Source organism: Daucus carota, chromosome 9 (assembly GCF_001625215.2).
Source record: "Daucus carota subsp. sativus chromosome 9, DH1 v3.0, whole genome shotgun sequence".
NCBI classification, from domain to species: domain Eukaryota; kingdom Viridiplantae; phylum Streptophyta; class Magnoliopsida; order Apiales; family Apiaceae; genus Daucus; species Daucus carota.
In genome coordinates, this window is record NC_030389.2 from 27,763,077 (window position 1) to 27,786,702 (window position 23,626).

General features: G+C 34.8%; 3 protein-coding genes across 4 annotated transcripts; 1 reads left to right on the forward strand and 2 right to left on the reverse strand.

Annotated features, from left to right (window-relative positions):
- Positions 1–326: 326 nt before the first annotated feature.
- Positions 327–4,353, forward strand: LOC108200271 (probable aquaporin NIP5-1). The gene is made up of 4 exons (XM_017368371.2): positions 327–1,042; positions 2,287–2,706; positions 3,249–3,310; positions 3,854–4,353. The coding sequence occupies exons 1-4, from the start codon at positions 806–808 to the stop codon at positions 4,047–4,049; spliced, it is 915 nt and encodes a 304-aa protein (XP_017223860.1). The 5' UTR covers positions 327–805; the 3' UTR covers positions 4,050–4,353.
- A 6,008-nt stretch (positions 4,354–10,361) lies between these two features.
- LOC108200557 (protein METHYLENE BLUE SENSITIVITY 1) lies at positions 10,362–10,931 on the reverse strand. The gene has a single exon (XM_017368754.2). The coding sequence runs from the start codon at positions 10,821–10,823 to the stop codon at positions 10,506–10,508; it is 318 nt and encodes a 105-aa protein (XP_017224243.1). The 5' UTR covers positions 10,824–10,931; the 3' UTR covers positions 10,362–10,505.
- A 4,290-nt stretch (positions 10,932–15,221) lies between these two features.
- On the reverse strand, positions 15,222–22,550 carry LOC108203069 (transcription factor TGA2.3). 2 transcript variants are annotated; one of them, XM_017371781.2, is made up of 9 exons: positions 22,287–22,550; positions 20,088–20,212; positions 19,852–19,908; positions 19,678–19,737; positions 17,982–18,059; positions 17,851–17,899; positions 16,900–17,171; positions 15,799–16,044; positions 15,222–15,705 (listed from the first exon to the last, which is right to left on the reverse strand). In XM_017371781.2, exons 2-9 carry the CDS (start codon positions 20,154–20,156, stop codon positions 15,559–15,561), a joined length of 978 nt encoding a protein of 325 aa, XP_017227270.1. In that variant the 5' UTR covers positions 20,157–20,212; positions 22,287–22,550; the 3' UTR covers positions 15,222–15,558. The 2 variants fall into 2 exon arrangements, with proteins under 2 accessions (XP_017227270.1, XP_017227271.1); XM_017371782.2 differs by having other exon boundaries at positions 22,266–22,406.
- Between the last annotated feature and the right edge of the window lie 1,076 nt (positions 22,551–23,626).

Here is a 23,626-nt window from a genome sequence, read left to right on the forward strand (position 1 = left end):
ATTTGTCTATAATTTCTAAATTTCGAATCTCAGCAGGACCACGCTTTTTGGAAGAAAATTGTAGATGCAAATAATCTTCAGATGTAACCAAGCTAATATGTTTTCACAAAATCCTCTCCATCCCATGCTTGCTCCCATAAATAAGTAAATTGAAACTCGAGGTTATTTGCTAGGTCCAATATGATGCAACAAACAAATATTTAATATATTATGAGAAAAATGAAAGTCTACAATAATAACCTATACATATGTATTACACATGCATGATTGAATGGTTGTAAACTTGTACTACATGACTACATGTATATATATACAACAAGTCCACATATCTATTCTCACCTTCACTGCATCAACTATTGAAACCCCATCTCTCTTGTTTCTTTCCTTCTTTGCTCTTCCTGTTTCGCCAAGTGTTGTTTACTTACATGTTCATCAAATCTCCTTCTTAATCAATCTCACCACTTAGCTTCTGATCGAAACTGGATCACTCCATTTCTCCTTATCTTCCTTAATCAAACCTTTATAAAAACTCTCCCATCATGTAATATCTTCCCTCACATATTTCCACCGATTTCTCCAAACAAAAAAAAACAAAAAAAATAGTTAAATTCTCTTGTTGTATGATAAGCAAGAAACTCTAGTTTGAAGCTGGAAATTTCGAAAATATCCGTTCCGTAAATCCACATTTATAAAAGCTGTCAAATTATGTAATCTAAGCCAAGCCTATCTTTCTTTTTATTTTATTTTTTTTAAAAAAAAAACAAAAAAAAAGTAGTTTTTAGCTGTGAGTCTTGTGACTGATCAAATGGCGGAATCTGAGGGGGGAACACCGACAATGCCGGCGACCCCGGGGACGCCTGGGACCCCGGGAGCGCCGCTGTTCACTTCACTTCGAGTGGACTCACTGAGCTACGAGCGGAGTGATCGGAAAACAGCGCCGCGGTGCATGTGTTTTCCGGTGGATGCAGGTACGTGGGGTGGTGCACCTCATACTTGCTTTGGAGCTGGCATCTCTATTCCTGACGTTTCTCTCACTCGAAAGGTACTTTCGTTTCTGGACTATGATATCAACTACTCCATCCATTTCAATTTCTTGCTTAATTTTTTTCGTCTCATTCAACTGCTCCCTTAGCTTGCTTCTGTTTTCTCGTCGAAAAATGGTAGATATCTCAAAATAAAATTCGGAAAATTTTCTCAAATCTTGTTTGACTTCGCTCGTACAGATGATAATGAGATCCTTCATGTATAAATATTTCACATCATCGGAGAAAAAAAATATTCTAAAAATATCAAGATCATGTTAACATTGCCTAATTTTTTTTTATTTTTTTATTTGTCAGAAACATTGCCTTATTTTAAATATTAACTTTATCTTTTTTATATCTAATTAAAGTACTCTGTTGGTTTTAGATTGCATGTGTAGTTTTATATTAACCAAGAATGATGCATTTTTTTGGACAAGGTTAATATTACAGTGTACGGATCTGTTTATATTGTATGAGTAGGTGGTTTAGTGTAATATTTTACAGTATTTTTTTAACTTTCTTATGCATCTCTGTCAGAAATTTTCTTTGATGCCTTTTATTTGTCTCTTTGATTCATTATTGTTACAAAAGAAACATTATTTAACTTCATTGACTTACTGTATTCTTTTATATTCAATAACAGAACTGTGACGTCTTGATGGCTCCATTTTATATCCCAATATATTACTGTACATGTCTTAAATAAATCAGAAATTAATGAACAAGTAGCTGTGCTCGAACGGAGCAATCCATTAGAAAATATTATCATCTGCAGCTTCAAGACATTTTTTTAAACAGTGAAAATTGACCCTCCAATTTATTACTCATATACATATAATTCTATCATCTTCTTGCTTGCATTATATTAGAAATTATCTGTATATTAACAACCAATGGGCCAATAAGTCACTCTACTCCCTCCGTCCGTTCACTATTTACATATATATTGCGAGTATGCTATAAACTATATTTTTATAACATTTTAATAATTATATGTTTAGAATAAAAATTTAAATGTCAAACTTTTATTTAAAAAAAATATTATGAAGCTATACTTTATAGGGGTCTTAGAATGGATGCCCAAAAGTGACGTAAATAACTTACTGGACGGAGGGAGTATAACTTAACGCTTATAAGATGATATGACATGTACACTGATAAATTCACCGACCGAATTTTTAGATTTTAAGAAAACTCGTAACTTGTTCTTGTAACGTGTGACTGACAGTAAAAGAAACCTATTTGTTGATTTGGAGTGCAGCTGGGAGCAGAGTTCATAGGAACATTCATCCTAATCTTTGTGGCCACAGCAGGGCCAATAGTGAACCAAAAGTACAATGGAGCTGAAACCCTCATAGGCAATGCAGCCTGTGCTGGACTTGCTGTCATGGTTGTTATTCTCTCCACTGGCCATATCTCTGGAGCTCATCTCAACCCTTCTCTTACCATTGCATTCGCCGCTCTTCGACATTTTCCGTGGCTTCAAGTTCCTGCCTACATTGCGGCTCAGGTTTCGGCTTCCATTTGTGCTTCCTTTGCTCTTAAGGGTGTCTTTCATCCTTTCTTGTCTGGTGGTGTTACCGTCCCCTCTATTGGCAATGGTCAGGCTTTCGCCCTCGAGTTCCTCATCACGTTTAATCTCCTCTTTGTTGTCACTGCTGTCGCCACAGACACTCGTGCAGTAAGACTCTTACGACATCTTTTCATTATGCATGTTCATTTCTTGTCTAAACTTTTAAGTTGTTCACTACACTAAAAAAACAGGACAAAACCGACCGTCATATGCACAATCTGTTTTACATCTTAAATCGACTAAATTAAATGGTCGGTTTTAGGTCGGTCGATTTTACCGTCAAAGCCAATATGATTTCGTTTTATCTAACAGATCACATAACCAATCAATCGGTCAGTTTTAACTTAAATACATTACATTAAAATTACATAACCAATTAGTCGGTCGAGTTTTACGTGAACACGTCATATTAAAACTGACAAGGTTCTTCGGTCGATTTAATTTCATCAAAGTCTTGCCAACTTAGTTAAACGTCTTTATTTTTAAACCAACTGTCCGACGTCGCTCAGTTTTATCCCGTCAGGTTTTTTATGTCGGTCGGTTTCAGGCGTTCGGTTTTGATTATTTTTTTATAGCTAGTTCAGAATATTTTAAGCTTATGGATTCTCGTTATTGTGCTGATTTATGGTTACTTTGTTTTATGTTTGCAGGTGGGAGAGTTGGCAGGAATAGCAGTTGGAGCTGTCGTTATGGTTAACATTCTGATCGCCGGGTATGAAGTCACAACCATTGTTAAGATTCTCAAGTATCATACAGAAAAATGATTGTTTTGGTATTAAGAAAAGGACTATTGATACATCCCCCTCTCCTAATTATCTATGATCAGGCTTAGGCACATGGCTATGATTGATACAAATAACATAAATTAAGTCAAAAGTGTCTAATAATTATTGAAATTAAGCGCCCTAGCACAATCAAGCATGTTATATTTGACAAACTGTCACATTGCTAATTATGTGCTTAGTTGTTTGGCAACCCCAAATAAGCATCTTTTCCCAAGAAGTTGACTTCTATTTTTCTTGACCCGTTTGTGTAAATAAGCAAAAACACTTTTAAGAAGTTCTGCAGAAAGAAGTTAGAAGTTGAGAATGCTAGTTTTTTTCTCAGAGCTTCTACTTCTTTTCCAAACACTTGTATAACTTATAAGTCTTAACTTAATTTTCACTTTTACTCCACTTCTTTAATTTATGTAAGAAGTAACTTCTTTTAAGCTAACCCAGACGGCCCCTATGATCGTCCATTTTTTGACTTGTAGTCCATCAACTGGTGGCTCAATGAATCCGATCCGCACGCTTGGACCAGCCATTGCAGCAGGGAACTACGAAGGTATCTGGATATACATGGTGGCCCCGACACTCGGTGCACTGACAGGGGCAGCCATCTACACATCCGTGAAGCTCCGCGATGATGAGGTTCAGCCATCACGCTCCGTGAGGAGCTTCCGTCGCTAGGCAGCCTAGCTCACTCTCTGGAAATGATGGTAAATAAGAACTTTTCATGAGCCATTGCTATTAAAAGATATTGTGTGTTTGAGAATAAAGGTGTAGGACATTGAAAGATATGACTTTTAAGTCCACTCCTAAGGCTTTGTAAGATATGTGTGATGTTTGCTTAATCAGTGTGCTGTGTGTTTGAGTTTCAAGCATTGGCGTTCATGTAAAATGGATGAGTGGATGATTGATTGTGACTGTGTAATACTACTGTATGGTTATGAAACCCTTGTGCAATGTATAATATATTGGACTTTGTTGAATATTACTATTCTTCATCATGAAAATGCTAGCTAGTGGGTTGATAATTGATGTCCAGCTCGTTTCCTTCCTCCAGATTTTTAGGTCAACCCTTCGTAGCTTCCATGCGACAAATGCATGTAAATCAAATAGAAATCAATTATTCCCCATGCTAGAAACCACTCTCATTCGATCACAGTTTATAATTATAAAAATCACTCATTTATATGTTGTCAATCACTATTTTATGCAGCAAAATCATCATCTTTTAAATTATCAATTTGATAATTGAGAAAAATTATTTATGATTATTATTAGTGGTCGATCATTGATGATCAATTATAATTGTAGAAGGTTCATGATGATAACAGATGATGAGATGATGTGTTTGGTGATGATAGTAGTTAGTCATTAGTAGTGGTAAGTTATGATGATAATCGGTGACGGACAAATCATGATTATAAAATCATGGTTGTTGGTGACTAGCGGTTTCAGTCGGTAGGGTTGATAATGATGTCGGAAATTTCATTAATATAATATGAGTGAAGATGATGATATACGTTGTATATACGTGTCTTTATATATCTATATTTGTTACGCATACTAAACTTTCATTTAAGAAACTGAGTTAAACATTTTGTTAAATACGTTGACACTTGACAGATATAATGTCTTCTCCAAGTCTTTTAAGTAATGCTTTTCTGAACAAGCAAAATCGACTAATCGAGAGCCTGCCCTGAACTGGACAACAAAAAGAATAAATTCCAACTGCATAGACTCTTCAATCACCTTCTTGCTTCTTGTACGTGATGTTAAGCACGCTTCAAAAATGCTGAACTTTCTTCTTACCTTGATACATATACAGCCTCAAGTTTAAATTAAAATCATTTTCTAAATTTAAACTAAAAAAATTATGTTGAATAACAAAATCTATCTATTTATTTTTTGGCAAAAAAATCTATCTGTTTTAATTTTAAATTGAACTACATTAACCGATTGGATACTCTGTATTATTGGTTCTAGATAAATTGACTTATTCAGGAAAAAGAAAAACTTATTATATACTTACATATAATAAACGTAAGAGAGATAATTTGATTGCATGATCGGATGATCTTCTTGCTACTAGAAGCTTATCATCCGTTCGATCGTTTCTTGGCTCAACTCCCTTGACCAAGTTCCATTTCTTCTGTAACTTCAAACAATCTACTACAATAAATTCCCGTTTATTATTCATCTTGGGAACTAGTTTATTATTCTTGTGTAGTCTTGTTAAAATACTTGCTATACATTCAATAATCAGGGTCATTTCCTTTTACCAATATATCATCTCCTCGCTCAGCATCCACCGCATTTTCCCTACCCCTTCTCCCACATTTCTTATTCAGTTCAGTTTATAACCACCCTAATTGATCACAGATCTTCAAATGACTATACTATAAGAAAACTAATACATATTGACCATCACATTTAAAGCGTTGTAGTATTACTATATGACTATACATTTTGGTATGATATAAGAAAACTGATACATATTGACCATCACAATTAAAATAAAGTAGCATTACCATATAACTATACATTTCGGCATAACCAGTCAGAAGTTCAGAACAAATCATATCGACGTCAATATCTTGAATAATGCCGACACCACCAACAATGTACTTACAATTCATGTCCTTGGAATGTATATTGTGATAAAGGTATGTTACTTTACTACCAAAGTCAGACATGTTAAGCTTTAAATGGGAACTCAAGAAATATAAGAATTAGACATGGAAAAAATAAACCAATAAAAAACATGATTACCACCCTAGTCGACATGTTAAGCTTTAAAATAAAATTCATGAAATTTAATTAGACATGGACCAAACAAACCAATAAAAAAACATGATTACACAATCAGTCTAGCTGCTTAAGAAAAAGATTTTACACATTTAGACTAAAATAGAAAAAAAAAACTTGTGAAAAGAAATAAAGCCCGCATACTCTACCAATCTCCGTACTTCATGTGTATTATCTTATGCATACTCCATTAGGTTAACCAATCCCACCCTTGCTATACTCCCATGACACAAAATTTCTATCAAATGTCAAGACATGAAATATTAGACACACAGGACAAGAGTTCACAATTTATAGGGAAGATTCTTAGAGAATATTTGTTAATACACTGCAACCTATTACCTATGCCTCAAGTGCATATATGCACAAAGCACACGACAACCATATAATTAAGTACTATGCCATTACTTGGCCTAAAGTAATTACAATGAAAAGCAGAACCCTTGTAGAAGAGATTGTAGGCATAACATTTTTATTAAATCAAGTACAGCTACCCTAACAGGCTTGAACTCTATTGGGAAATTGAACATTTATGTTCAAGCTCATTAACTACTGTAGCTCGAACATAAAAGACTCAGTGGTCAACATAAATACATTTATTTTGACTACAAGCATCAAGGCAATAATAAACTCTAAAAGAAGAAAATTACAGTATTTTGAATCTTGAGTTACACTCGTTTATCAAAAATTGAGGTTGGGCATTATAATTCTCGAATTTAAAAACATTTATTTAACTTTCTTCCAAGAAGCTCCAACTCAATAAAACAATTTGAGTCATCATAACTCACCTTGTGACCCTAATTGTACATTTCCCCGTAGTTTGTGGTACACATAACTTCATATAGTTTCAATAAGAAAACTATTGACAAAGTTTTACCTAGTCGATAATACCTATGGGTCCTTGTTTCAGAGGTTTTCTTGATAGTTTCATATGTAAAAGTGTACAAACCCTTGATGCATACTCTATCCTAAGTTGCCCCCAGAAATTCTCTCATGCAGTTGCACAAGAATATCATGCAAAACATTTCATGCACAAAAGTCACAACCAACTGATCATCTTCTCAGTTCTTTACCAAGTACACAAAAACATTTGACAAGTATAACCTTGCAGTTTATGTCTTGAGCAGCAACTGAGTGACACCTTTCATTCACCCTGCTGCAATAATAAAGGTCCCAGGTATGGAACTCATAATGGACATATAGCAAAGATAATACTGCATTCTTCTCTTAAAAATTTCCCCATGAAAGATGTGCTGTAAAAAAATATTAGAGGTGTCATTCTGCTGTCAAGTATGACACTTGTAGTAAAAACAGATAACAGCAACTGAAGCAAATATCAAGGCTTTTATACGCAGACACAAATTAATCAAGTTCTAATTACAATTAGGAAAACTTGCTATCTTAGAAAAAACACGGTACTCTATTGAGTTCATAATAATTAGTGTAATATCCATTTTTATGACTTTCTATTAACATAAGAAACAATCGGTCTGAATTCCTTTAGCGAGTTTGCTGACAAGGCTATGTGGTGAATGGATGTAACTGGTATTCAGAACAAAGTAAATTATGGCTGTACTTAAAATTTGTTAACTAAACCCTGTTAACAATGCTGACAAGACTTTTTCAGTAAAAGATATACACATCCACTTTTAAAATTATACTCTGTAATTAGCTTGTAATATTTTGAATATCATTCACTGCTTTAAAAATTTTATGTATTCGACACAATAAATTCATGTTATTGTGATTACAAACGGCTTATCATCTTGTTGGGACATTATTAGGAAAGAAAAAACATTTTACAATTCCCCTCAATTAGCAAAAATCATCAAAACAAGTCCAGATATGACAATAACACAAAGAGCTTACTTTTCCAACATAAACAAACAATTCAATTATCCATAACAATAAGTAAGCAATACTAAAATAATGCAGAAGTTGAAATTTTAAAATGATATCAACATTATACTAAGGCTCAGTCAGTTTCTATGTAACATAAAACCTTTATGTTCACTAGAAAAGAGTAGTCATCGATTTTTGTTATATACTTTTAGCAAGCAGCCTTTTCATTCATTTTTTTAGGGTTGAAATCATGTAATTTTACATTGTTCAATTACTTAAACATAGTAAACCATTTTCACAGTTGCAAGCATATTTTAAAAAAATAAAATATTATGCATACTGACGCACAAGTAAATTGTGCATAATATTTACAATTAGCAATTCATCTGTATTGTGTATAATATATATAGCTCAGAAGTCTGCATATATGTTTTCATTTGGTTTGCCGCCCCCAAACTTTTATAATTTTACAAAATGTCTAGTTACTATCATTTTCAAACTTGATACAGCATGCTGGTAAATAATGAGGATAGGAACAAAGTTATCCCTTAATAAGAGAAATTTTTAATAATCCATGCATCCAATTGCATTTAAATTGATGCACACAACACTAGCGTAAAATACAGAACAGAAAGAAAAAAATAACAAGAAATGAGAGGCTACAGAAGCAAAAAATGCACATCATCATGATAACTTCCAATTTTATTTTATTTCAAAGTATGAAGATTACTTTAGACCATCAATGTGGTGAGTAAGTATAATCTAGTATGTTGCACACCACATGTTCCCAGATTAGGCCTTGTAGAGCAAACAAGAGATTTATGGAAAGACACAGTCAAAACACAAAACTTATATCAGAGAAAGTAAAACAAATATCTGGCAGGGCACACCTAATGTACAAATGCACAAAAATGAAATGGCCTTGTACATTAAATAGAATGTCAGTCCTTGAACAAGGGCCACTTTCTAAATATAAATGGAATGCACATAACTTCAGATGATGTAAAATAGATCGAATCCAGTATTTGAAATCATGAGTAAATACTAAATTTATCATCCAAAATCATCAATGGCAAAAAATATATCATCAAGAGCATACTTAAACAGTGCTTCACTGTTCAATATGATTAAGAAGTTGGAATAAGGAAATTAGGATTCTGACTTCTGAGACATGTACATATGCCAACTGCAAACCACATATTCAATTTTCATCAAGATATTCTAACATTTACATTGTTGAAATCACCCATTACCCTTGTTTCTACATCTCAAGTTTGCCTCCCAACTGCGGTTTACATATGGCATGTGTGCACCCGCAAAATATTAGCTAATGTACATAATCAGGTAACTTTGTGCTGCAATATCCAGTAAACTGATACAAAAATAAATTGCCACACTTGCAATAAATTAATAGAATTCAATGGCCAGGCATATGTTTCAAATGGAAAACAATGCCTTCCTGTTAAAAGTAGGAACAGAACGGAGGTGAATACAGGAAAATCCAATGACCTGAAAACAATGTGAATTTTAGGGTAATTTGCAGGGATTAGCTACTTTGAAGAATGTAGTGAAAGGGGCATGTTCAAATTATGAAAATTGTGATTGGAAGCCAGATGTTGATGATTTAGGAATCTTTGCAGTGGAGTGAGGAAAGGATAAAGAAAAGTGTAGAGAGGAAGGAGACCATTACCCATGATTAAAGCAATTTCCAGTAAAAAAGGACCTCTCCTAGTTCCGTTAAGACATTTTACAGCAAACCAGTTTTTGGCTTTTGATCAATGAATTGCAATATTAGAAGTGTAACCATGTTTTGGCACAAGGCGTAAAGTTTAGTCAACAAAAAAAAACTAAAACTAAGCCAACTATCTGTAATAACATATAAAAATTACAGAGAATTGCCAATTACACTATTAAGAGATCATAGTACCTGCTATAGTCCAGTCCAAGAAATTCATAATTTTAAGCCAACTTAAGTTAAAACCATATCAGAATTTCAAAACAAAAACCAAACCTATATCATACGCAGAATTATGCATTGCATATGCAGCTGTTATATTTCTAGGAAGTACAACAATGAACAAAAACACACAACGGACATTAAAAAAGAATTAAATCGGCTTACCTAAACGCAACAGCCTCAATCATGAGCAGGGGGTGAAGACTGGTGTCCCTGAATCAGCTGAATCTTTTGACCAGTCATTCCCATAGTTTGGGAAATCAAGCTGGTCGTTGAACACTAGCTAAATTCCATAAGAAAAAAACAAAGAAAACACCTGAACTTTATCAAGCACACACACAACCACACCACCAATAAACATAAAAAGGAAAAATGCCCAACCATCAAAATCACAAAAAATCATGGCACCGTGTCATAATAAAGCAACACGATAAACACAATCCATACGAAATTATTCGGACATAAGCTAGCAGTTGTACCATAGATATGTAAGATAAAAAGTTGAGAACAATAATAATAAGTTTTATGTATATTCACTTCTTAAGGCTTCCACGAATCCCGGGACGCGGCATGGAAGACTCAGCAGCAGGGATGGTGGCGTGAAGATTATTGAGCTTGGACTCATCGAATTGAATCTTCGGATGCTTGGAGTCGTGGTGAATTTGCATAGTTTTGACATCAGGAGCGGTGATTTTGCAGTGAGGGCATTCGAGTTTGGCGTGACCGCCTTTGACTTGGCCGGTGCGATCAGCTTGCCCGGCCTTGCCGCCGCCGCGGTTGGTGGTAGCGGCGTCCAGCTTGGCGGCTAGCTCCTTGGCGGTGTGCTTCTTGGGCTTTGCTTTTCCGGTCATGATTGATTGATTAGGGTTTTTTTATGAGTTTGGGAGAGAAACAAACAATAATCAACGCAACCTGTGATTCAAACCCTAACTATAATGCCCTCGACTAACCCGATGCCTTGTTATATTTATATATATATACTTTCTCCTCGGTTTTTTATGATCAAATTAATTATACTTTCTGGTAATATATCTTTTAAATTTTTCTCAATTATAATATATTATATATTTTATTATAATATATATTATATATTTTATTTAAAATTTGTTCAATTTGATGCGATCATTCTTTACTGCATTTTTAGATCGCTGTGTGGATTTGATCGATATTATAGGTTATTTGTGTTTTGATTCTCTTATATTATCATTACCGAGGTAATCTTATTTGTACAATTCAGAGAAAAAAAATTAAAATAATTTAGAAGAGAAACATTATTCATGTTTGACATATATGGATAGTAAAGTTTTCGATAATCATAATGAAGATGAGAAAAATGCAGAGTTCTAAAACATTTACTAGAAATTTCGTCACATCTTAAAATTGGACGTGTTATAAATATCTTCAAACATGATATAAAGCTATATAAATATAAAACAATCAAACAGAGAATGTTTACCATGCTTATACAGGATCACAAAGAACAAATGTTCAATAAAAGAACTCAACTCAATTTAGGCTCTTGGGCTGGCAGCACCATACCCCAAACAAAGTGTGAGCTTTGTGGGCTTAAATGGTACTATAATCCCCATCTTTGATTCTTTTGACACTACTTTTTGCTGACTAGTTCCATGTTTGTTTTTCCTGAATTTAAAGCTCAGGTTTTTCAAGTGACCAGGCTTTGACACTGTTGCATCTTGATCTGGTGCCTTTTTCTCACTCTTGTCTTTCCTAAGTGATGCATACCTTTTAAGAATTCCCTTCACTTTCTCCATCTTGTTCCTATCTCCACTAGAGTTCTCTTTACTTTCTTCATTGTTCTTGCATTCCTTCAATGCTGGTTTGATTATTTCTTCATGGTCTATCTTGACTGGCCTCACTTTTTTCCTAAAGCTCAACCCTTTTAGCTTACTTGGAGCTTTCGGGCTTGTGTCAAGGAGTAAAGTCAATTTCTTGTCCTCCATTGATCCATGTCGAGCCCATCTTGCATAGGCCGACCCTTTAGGCTTGGCCAATCCGTGTTCTAATGGTCCGACCTTCTCAGGTTGCTGGTGCCTGTCCTTGCTCAAGTGGCTCGTGTCAACGGGCCACTGGCAGCTGGTGGAACTAAATGGTGAGTGAGATTGTGACCTTCTATGAACACTTTTCCGTCCTCTGTTGTCTTCCCTCACTTTGTCCAAAGCTACCATAAACGGATCAAAATCATCGTTCCAGATGTTCTTTCTTGTGAAAGAAATGTTGATTACTGATGTTGGTGACATTGTGGGACTAGGACAAGTTGTTGCACTACGATTTTGCAAGCGAGGTGGGAGTTTCAAAGGCTTCACTTGACCATTAAAAAATAACTCATCTGCAAACGCCATGGTAGGCAATGAATCCACACGTTTGATCGGCTCATCCTTCACTTGTTCATATTCAAACTCTGCATCATTACAAAAGCCTTGAAATTTTGCAAATTCAAATAAGTTGGAGTTTGTATCTTCCTCCTCTGCATCCTGCATATCAGACTCATAGCCAAATAAGGCACTCCCTATGCGTCGAATAGGACTACTTGGCGCGCTATAATACTGCATGGTGTCTAGAGCTGAATCATTGGGGCTGCTTGGTTCAGTTCCATAAGAAGAACCATACAGAACTTGAGGCTGAATCTGATGCATTTTGGTGATGATGAAAGAAATGAGTTGATTTGATTGATTAAAATGAGGATGTGCTGAGCTGAATTTAAGGGTGGTTAAATCACATGTGTGACACTTTGCTTGTAAAATAACCATCAAAGACATAATATACTAGTTTATGTTCCTCACAATATGCAAGATGAAAGGAGTCAACTTGAGCACTAATTCATATATACCATATATTGGAGTTTTGCTTAGTGCATGAATAGTAGTTTGTCCATTTGGATTCCTTTAAATAAAGAAAAACAAATTAGCTGGTTATGCATGCCCCCTCAATGAGCATTATATGTATTGACATGACCGCATAAATCAGAAATCGGAACTATCGATTAATTTATCTATTCAAGAGTTATAAGAGGTTAAACAGAATTTTTTTTGGATAAATCAGGAATTTTAGTCAAATCGGAGTATAATCGATAAATCGATCAAATTCCTTAAAAATTATTCGAAATTTTTTTGATGAATCGAGAATTTTCAAAACACGGCCCGTAGCTTTTTAATTTATTTCAAAGAAACCATTTGTTAATTCAGTGTAATTGTGTCACAGGAAATGGCATTTGTAGTGGTTAGGTATATATGGATTTCTTAATTGTGCAAAAATTAGAATATTGATTAACAGACAAACACGAGACAAGTGTGCTTTGTTTAAAAGATCATATCATCAAAATCTGGCAACAGAATACTAGTGATGTTGCAAAATGACTCTTCACAAGGGCCTACAACTCATCCGTAAACTCGTGACAAATATTGCATGATACTTGGGTTTTTTGTCCCCACACTATCATCTTCTCATCACCTGTGTCTTTCAGATAGATTGTTTGTTTTCATAATCAAACACACTCACACACCCGTCTTGTTCAAACTCTGAACTCCGTTTTAGCGTTAAGCCGAGCGAGGGAGATATCATCACTGGTATTTTAACCATATTATAATACAATAGAACATAGTTCAAACTATAGAAGGACTAGTGTCTAGTACAAATTTCTGAAATCTATAATTATCTCTTATAATAAATTGTCTGTTTTCCAACTTAGAATGTACTTGATAACTGAGTGGCAATCTCCACATATCCTCCTCAACTTGTTGATTATTCGTAAAGGAGTTCCAGCTTGTGTGCTAATTAATCCGAAAGCTACAGCAGGTTTCCGCATAAGCCAGACTCCTTTTCGGCCTCTGCAATGTTCTGTAGAAGAAAGCTCGTAACCAGTGTCTTTTATCTCTGCCTACAAACTACTGTCTCCGACAATAAAGCTGCTAACTTCAACCTGGAGATTTAGTCACACGTCGTTCTTTCATCAGACGACGTATTGATGAAGTTCTTTACCATGACGCAGAGCAGATGATCTTCAACATTCCCATTGTAACTGCATCAGGTCTAATATTAGTAGAAACCATTTCCATCTATAGGTTTAGAGCACCAACTCCAAACCCGCTTCTTGCACAAGCAGCAAGAATCGAGTTCCGGATAACAACCACCTTAACTGTGAGCTCATCAAACACAGAGCTGTAGTTTCCAAAGAATCACATCCTGAATACATCGTAATAAGACCACTCACAACACCTGTGGAGAGCTCAATCTCATTCCTGATGATATAACTATGAATTTTTTTCCCCAAGTCCAAATCCTTTACTTGAAATCTCGAGCTGTATTCCCATATTTGGATAACCCTGATATTAAATTTTTTGTTTCATTGTACTGAATTTTCAATGTGCTATATCCAGATCAGGTCTAACCTCTTGGTTAACCAGGACATTGAACAAGTTGACAACCTCTTCATAATCACCAATTTCACAATACAACCCAGTAAAATACAAGTCCAACTAAAAGCATTTTGGGGACGTTTGAAGATGGGAATGAGAATCGGGGATGAGAATGAGCATCCCAAGGAGGTGTGGAAGGAATATTAACCCATCAAGTGGGAATTGGATTTCCATTCCATGCCACAAAGTGGCTAATGTAAACACAACTCATGGGTTTGAGGTTCCAATTCCCGTTAACTATGAACCAACCCCCCTCCCCCCTCTGTCACACGTTTTATCAAACAATCGTCATGCACACTCAACACATCTCAACTTACAATACAAATTACTACCAAGAAACAACTCAACACCACAAAGAATCATATGAGCATGAGCTAGAAAACCCAGTTCCAAATCTTGAAATTTCCTCCATTTAGTAGAATAAAAGCATAACTATCTACACAATCATATGGGTTTGTAAAATCCAATGACTGAAGCAAAAAGGTCACATCTTTCAAGACCCCATCTTAAGAAACTCTACTGCAGACACTATATTGGCTTGTTGTATTGGTTTTAACATGTTCTGGGTAAATTGTGGAGGTAGGGAGATGGTGTTTTGGTGAAATAAGTTTGTGCTGATATACACGATTGGAATGTGATGTTGTAGAATTGGCCCTGTTTTTCTTTTTACCCGAGAGTGAAATATCCAATTCAGAGTCAAGGTTGCAGCTATCTCAAAATTGTTCCACTCCTCGATTAGGTGGGGAATATAAAGCATAATGGTTTTCTTGCCTAGATGCTTCATCCAAAGGTCTATTAAACTCAGAGAACAGAAACTACACAAACATGAAACAACTACTTCAACACATGAAAAGCAAATTATCAATTATTCCAGTTCTATACCAAATAACCACAAAAGCAAGGACTATTTGTAATTATTTAAAACCAGAGAATCTACTTCACCCATAAACTTAAAACTTGCTGGAATCACATATCCAAAGCTAGGTTGGATTCAGCAAGACTAAAACTAAAGGTCAAAGTTAACTATAACGAAAACATGTTTCTTCATAAACTGTCTTCATACCCTGTTTGGCTGCCTCTGCTACAGAACCTCAATTCAGTAAAGTCCAAAAGGCGGCAATTATATCCTATGTGATAACAAACCATTACATTCTCACTCCCGGGGACGGGCAAGCCAGAGGGAGCTAAGAGCTCGGAGACGAGATGAATAGTCATTGACTGCAATAAGAGCACGAGCAGACTGGCGAGTTGTTAGTATGCGATGCAACTGCTGGAACGTTTGCTGCCTAAGATTGTCTGCCTGTATTAGTGGAAAATGATTGTTTGACGTTATTTTCTGGTTCATCTCGACAACTAATTATAGGCTCTGCAGATAATATTGATACATGACTACCTGTCGAATAAAATTTTCCAGGGTTCCGAGCTTTCCCATTGCCATAGCCATTTGTCCCATATAATTGGCGACATTTCCTGGTGAATTTATTGGGGTCTGTGAACCGGCCAGAGTGTCAGCCAAGGACTGCTGCAGTGCCTCCATTCCCTGTGATAAAGCATCCTCTGCCTGTTGGGAGGACTGCTGCAAATTGGTGATAGCCAACAACTGTTGCTCAGTCAAAGGCTCCAACTTGCTGATAAGCATCTGCAGTCATGAACGTTACAAGTTCAGAGAAGTGCATAGTTTTAAAATACCAAAATATAGTGACTAATTCAAAACTATATAAATCAAAATTCATACTGAAATTATTCAAAAAAAATCATATATAGACAATTGATGTGTAGAACTATCAACCCAAGATAATAACATCCGGGGACATAGATCTGACATTGATGCGCTAGTATACGAATATGGTCCTCCATCCAAGAACTTTTATGTAGCAAGGCTTCATGAAATTCTACTTCAATTTAACTGGTGATCTATTACACATAGCATCATGCCCAATGTTAACGGAAATGAAGACACGAAAAACAGAGGTATGAAACTTGCTAAGTTGGTATTGGTAATTGGCGAGCGAAAGAAGAGCTGAAGTCATACTTAAAAATAGCTTTGGAACATCATAACTCCATTGCACATATCTAACTATTAATCTATTGTAACAAGAAATGTACAATGGCAATCCAAAAGCCCAAATATTCTCAATTGAGGAAACTTAATCTTTTAGTTGCATATTGATCTTTTGTATTCACTTTTGCTACTCCATAAACCCGACATTATATCCACAGCAAAAAATTGGGACCAAAATATAGCATAATAATTATTCTTTCTTTGTGAAGTTCTTCCGTCATTGTATAATCTTGTATTTTGCACATTCCTAGGCAAAATATTATAAATTTAGACTAATACACACATATAAATCAAAACTGATATATATCAATTTTGAATCTATGATAGTATGCAAAGAGATAGAAAGCAACAGACTGAGTAGTGAGTACGATTTCAAAACCAATAAGTCCTCTACAACCTATGGAAGTACTCGACCAAATATAGAATCCTAACCTTAAGTAATTCAGATGAACGAAATCCTCCCAGCCAGAGAAAGCACCTCTCTGCGGGTGTTTTCCACATTCCTGATAAGATATGGAAAACATCAGCCTTGGCCGCCTCAGATTTTATCCTGTAAATGTCATCATAGTGTGTTAAGAGGCCATCCACAATGATGCGTAGTTCAGCATCACCCGCATGGGCACTGACAGCTCCTCTCAGCTCATTGGCTCGCCTGGTATGCTCTTCCAGCCACCGTGCATATTCTACATCGAATGCCAAGGCTCCTACAGAGTCATAGAACCATTTAGATCAGGTTTCTCAAACAAGCAATACAAGGATAGCAGTCTACAAATGGAAATACACCTACAGCTTGATTAGTAAGTGTATACATGTTAGTTCAGCAAGTTTACAGTTACCAATTAGACATGCTATGCAAAAAATTAGAAAGTGCAGACCTCTAGTCCTAATTGGCAGGCAACAGCCTCCCAGTAGAAAAATCACAGAATTGAGGGTTTCAATAGGGGCCATGGGCAGGGGTAAAAGCATCCCCATAGAAAAAACACAGAATTGAGACATACAAATAGGGCCCAGCTGGGGGGGGGCGCATATACTTGCAAATGCGGATCAAAACATCAACATATTTTACGAATTCGCATATCGAGACATACAATTGGCCCATCTGCGTGCGCGGGGGGGGGGGGGGGGGGGGGGGGGGGGTATACTTGCAAATGCGGACATCAACATATTTTACGAATTCACATATGTGGGGGGCGCATATACTTGCAAATGCGGATCAAAACATCAACATATTTTACGAATTCGCATATCGAGACATACAATTGGCCCATCTGGGGGGGGGGGGGGGGGGGGAGTATACTTGCAAACGCGGACATCAACATATTTTGCGAATTCACATATGTGATTTTATTTAAGAGAAGAATAGGCATGAGAATATGTTCATACCATTTGCACTAATTGATTGAGCATCCCCTGAACTTGAAATATATTTACCCTTCAAAAGAGAGAGAAAATTTAATCAAACGCAAGCAAATATTAAACAGTGTAGAATAAACTACCAAAGATATTAATTCAACCTGCTGCCTAGCACGTTGAAGCTCTTGTTCGAGTTGAGTCAGCTGCATTCTGCTACTCTCAAGTTGTTGGACATAAGCCTAAAATAGAACACACATATATATAAGGAACAAGTTCATCTACTTACAACAACGAAGGCACAAGTCACACCTAGTAACTTATACATAACATACACACAAATATCAGGTCAAGACAACTGTAAAACTACACATGTAAAACTAGACTTGAGCATTATAAATCTTGATGGAAGAACATAAACAAATTGAATTTCCAACAATGTTAATTGTAATCTGAGGAGACTTGTCGATGCTAATACTAGTTGCAATAAAATTTATATGCTTTAGTTTTATAAATATAGTAGAAAACTGTTGTTCAGTGCAACCTAATAAAGCATGCTTAGGTGTGCAAGTATCCAAGGATTGAATGCAATTAGAAGTGCCTACATGATAAATGTGAAGATTAAAAAATAAATATAAATAACTGGAGAAGTGGGACACCTAGAAACCACAACAAGTCGACAAAGTGCTCAATATCAAAATTTTCTGTTCCTTGAAATGGAAACTATCCACTATAAACAACAGGTTAAATCCCTCCCTAAATTAATCTCTCAAAAATACACACGCTCGCTAGCTATTGGTGTATTAATTATGAGAGATCTTTTAACGGACAAAACTTACATTAATATGAAAGATACAGAGGTGCAAAAGTAGGTTTAGGTTTACACATTTCATTGCGAAACAAATGAAGATATGATGAAGCAAGGAGATATAGACCCTTGTGCAAACTGCCAGAGGACTATATCGTGCACTTGCAACTTATATGTATGTATATATAGGCAAGTGTATATAAGAATATTCTTCACGCAAAATGAAATGAGACACTTAAAGAATTACAAGGCATTAGCACATTCTGCACACATACACTTTAGATATAAATCAAAATAAATCACAGATAGGTCTAACTCTACACCAATCCCATGAAAACATGGAGAGGGAGGTGTGATGAAGCAAGGAGAAGAAGATCCTTATGCAAATGCTATTATCAATTTTCCTGCCAATAGTTAAACAACTGTGTATTCTAGTAGTTGAAAATACTCTTCTCAATTTTTTTTAATTGTGTGTGTGTGGGTGGGTGGGTGGGTGGGGGGGGGGGGGGGGGGGGGGGGTGTTTGACAACTATCACTGCCCAATACAGAAAAACATCTCATAACCGGTGCAGTGCAATCAAGACTAAAATAAATTGACTTGAAAATATAATGAAATGAGGCAACTGGAACACTTAATAGGCTCCTAAATCATTGGGCGAAGTTCTCTGTATAGACAGTTTCACCCTTACTCTTCGCAACAAGAAACATATGTGGCCTTGCAAATAGCATGCAGACACTTGACTATCACGCAAAGCCCAATCATTAATGCAGCTAAACTGGTGAGATTAACATATCTATTTTTTATACTTTTAATGAATTAAAAAATCTTGTAAACCCTATAATTGAATTCCGTTGGGTGGGGACTACTGTGAAGGGGTGTGGGGCGAATGTGTATGAGTGCGGAAATAAATACATATATGGGTTAAATTGACATTCCTTTTTTTTTTTTTGACGAAAAATTGACATTCCTAATTTAGTTGACCAGTTTATAATGTGCATGAGTCATTCTCCTGAGGTAGATTCTAAAGTTGGCATATAGCAACTACATATACCTTTTTCCTTAACCGGCTCTTTCTTGCAGCTTCGCGATTTTGGGCAAGTCTACGAAGTGTCTGCAATATAATAATTGACCAACAGCCAAGAAAGTTAAGCAAATCAATTAAAAATATTTACAACTATTCAAGATACAAAGAAGGGTAATAAAATTAAGGCCATAAAGGAAAAACCTTTTGATCCCTTGACCTTTCGCTAGCATCTGAAACCGCCATTTGACCGTTATTGAACTGCAACCATGATAACAAAAAATAAGCATCACTCAACTTTAAGAGCCATTAAGATAAAATAAAACGGCTAACAGAAATTATTTATAACACATAAAGGGAGGAATCAGTATCTATTAAATAGATATATAGTGGTAAGAACTAAGAATAGGGTAGCTTAAGTTTGGAATTCGAAATATCACCCCAGGAGCCCTATCATCGGTATCCCCGTCCGTAGAAGTATCAGTCCTAGGACTTCCATTCGTCATCATCTTCTTCCTCACAAAATGAAACTTGAAAACAAAAAGCAGCAGCCGATTGCAATTAACTGCAGATGAAAAATTACGAGGTTGAGTTGATAGAAAAGAATGCAAATGATTTACTTACAAAGCCATTTCCTAAAGATCAAGAGCACGATCTTGAAGTCCTCGTGATTGAGACATATATAACTAAAAAAAAGTTACAAGTTCAAACTGGAGAGAATCGCTAAGTAATTCTAGAACAATTGGATGAACACTTGACAGTTGACATTGCTGAAAAATACCCTGGATTTCTACTTATATAACATAGATGGAAAAGGAAAAACAAGAGTAACAATCCAGTTCAATCAAAAAAATACTAAGTTTAGTGATCTCTATATTCAAGGAATAAAATAGATAACATATAAAGAAAAAAAAGGCTAATGTAAATATTAAAATATAAAGAACCCAGTCAAGTGTAGTAGCACATGCTCGATAAAGGCATAGAGGTAAACCGTCAAGGGCCTGATAACAACTTCGTCACAAACATAAACATGTCCAACAAGAAAACCACTTATTTTAGGTATATAAAGTCAGTTTCATAAAAGGAGAAACTATAGGATCTTCATGATAAGTTCAAGTTCAACTTGATACAGGTTAATTTACATATCATTGGCTTTTTTAATAAGCAGAAAGTGTCTTTTTGCAATTGAACCTAAATTTAATCTTGAAGATGTTAAAACCCATTGATAAATCACTCTTAAGTATATCGTCATCATTTACATGATTACACCGTGTTACTGTCTCTAAAGTGTACACATAGACCGAAAAAAGGGGAAGAAAACTTTGTGCTTTATCCATGTTCTTTTAACACTTAGGTAGATCTTATAACCCAAACAGAAACAAAACAAATATAGGAGTAAGTAATTGATTGCATTTGTAGATATACCTTTAGGTTTCTTTCTTAAGTATGTTTACATATAAATCAAATAACACGAGAAAAACTAAGGCCCTCTTTTTTTCCTTGAATATAATGAGTTTCAACTTTTCTGCTTCAAACCGACAAAAAATACATTAATAGGTAGTAATTATGGTCATCATTTTAGTAATCTTTTTTCCCGCTAACCAAGCCAAAATGTTTATAAATTCATGTATAAACTTATTTACAGTTTATAGTGGAAAGATTCTGGGATTTGATCTAATACTGTGCTTTGGAAGTACAGATTAGCTCTTCCCACATTCAAATCAAAAGATATTTGCTCATGTCCCTAAATTAACCACTTAATCTTATCTATTTTTCAGTTATTTTGTTCCGTCACTTTTCTACATAGCAATGCAGGAGGTTAAAAATTAAGGCAAGAGATCCAAATAAACAAGCTAACGCAGCAATAGAAGTCCAACATAAATGACAGCTTTAGTAGAATGTCGTATATAATTATTAACACCTTATTTAAGTACTTCCATTAAAAGAAAAACCAGATACATCCATATAAATAACAACAAAAATTAATACTTTTGGCTCTACACATCCAATCTCTTCAGAAACAATTGCAAACATCTGTGTGAAGTATCAGTATCAATTATACAGCGAGAAACATAAAATGCAGTCACCATTTTCACCAAAGAATGCGGTTTTAATAACTTCTGCCACTATCCATCACCAAAAAAAACCATTCTTGAATCAGTTTATATAACGGTAACTACACAAATCGAGTGTTCATAATTCAGATACATCATCATAAATTCTACCGATATCCAAGCAGCACATGTCCTTAAAAAAACATCTCTTGTCCAAACAGACACAGATATAAAGCATACATTAAACAACGAGAATTCATGGCATTCAACAAAAAAAACCATCTATCTCTTCATAACCAAGAACAAAATCAAGCTATTACACGATTAATAAGTGGGCAAGAACAGAATTCAGCAAAACCATATACTGCATCATCATCATAAGTCTAATCCAAAAAAAAAAACCATTTTCAACAAAAAACAAATCAAGCACAAACACAAACACACATGTATAGATACACACATATACACACACATGAAGCAAATCAAGCATAAACACACACACACACACAAACACACACACACAAGAAGATGAAATGAAAGAGAGAAGCGCAGAGAAGGCCTTACAGTGAATGAAAAAAACCCCACCTTTTCACCATTTACTGCGACCCCAATTTATAAGCAGCACCAGCAGCAGATTCTTGGGCTTTATTTTTTTTAACAGAGCAGTAAAAAAGTTCTTGAGTTAAAAAAAGATACCCAGAAGATAAATTTGATGGGGGTTTTTGTGTGCTTGCTTGCTCAAGAACACCTGTGAGTATATATGTAAGGATATTTACAAAATCTCTAACTTCACTTGTTTTTGACTTTTTTTCTCCTCCCATCTTTGCTTTCATCATTCTTTTTGGCTGCAGTAACGTAAAAATAATATTGTTTTCGACGGATAAGATTGCAAGTCTGGTATCTAGTGTTCTTCCTGACTGCACACTGGGACTGGAAAGGAACATTATTCATATTTTTGTATTTAATTAATTATCAATATATAAATTAATATGTTTTTTTTAATTATAATATATCTTTAAATAATTTTATGTATATGGTTAAAATTTTATTATATTAGTTATAATAGATCTCTTAGGAGGTTAAAAGAAAAGTAACGGTTTTTGATATTTTTTTTTGACCGCATATGCACAAAAGGTCCTTCGGATCACGTTCGGATAACGGTCGGATTAGATTTTTAGGCTCATATTTTTCATGTATCTCTAAACAAGATTATAAATTTTTATATGACATTCTATACATATTCTTAAAATAGATATTATGAGATAATATCATTATTTTAAATATATACTTCGAGATGAATATTTTAAAATGGATATCGTATGAAAATTTTTTATTCTGCCCTTTTAAAAAAGCTCATATGATTTTTAGAATGATACCCAATTTCAATATGTATAAACTTCTTAAAATTTTGTGTTTCAACATCTTAAAATTTTTATCATATAGAACACCACACGACCTGATAGGTATCATATATGAATGAATTGGATTACACATATTCAAAATTGGCAATATATATAAGAATTTTTTTGATCAAAGCTTATTCTTTTACGTATATTTAAGAAAACATGATAGTTTTGCATTTTCTCATAATCTGTAATTTAAAATTAAATAGATTGTGAAAATGTTTCTAAATTAGAATTTTTAAATACGTTTAAATTGGAATAGCATAAAGGAGGCGATTAAAACAATATCTTAAAATAAAATGATCTTGCCCAAATATCAAACTGAATAAAATTAAGAGGATATATTCAATTGAGATTTTTAAAAATGAGGATATTCAACTTAGATCTTAAAAATGTATCAGAATCTTAGGATATTCAATTAGGATTTTATACGATGATACAAAATCTGGTTATGTTTTAAAATCCGATGGTATTCAATTGTGATTATTTAAAAATCAATAAAATCTGATAGTATTCAAATAC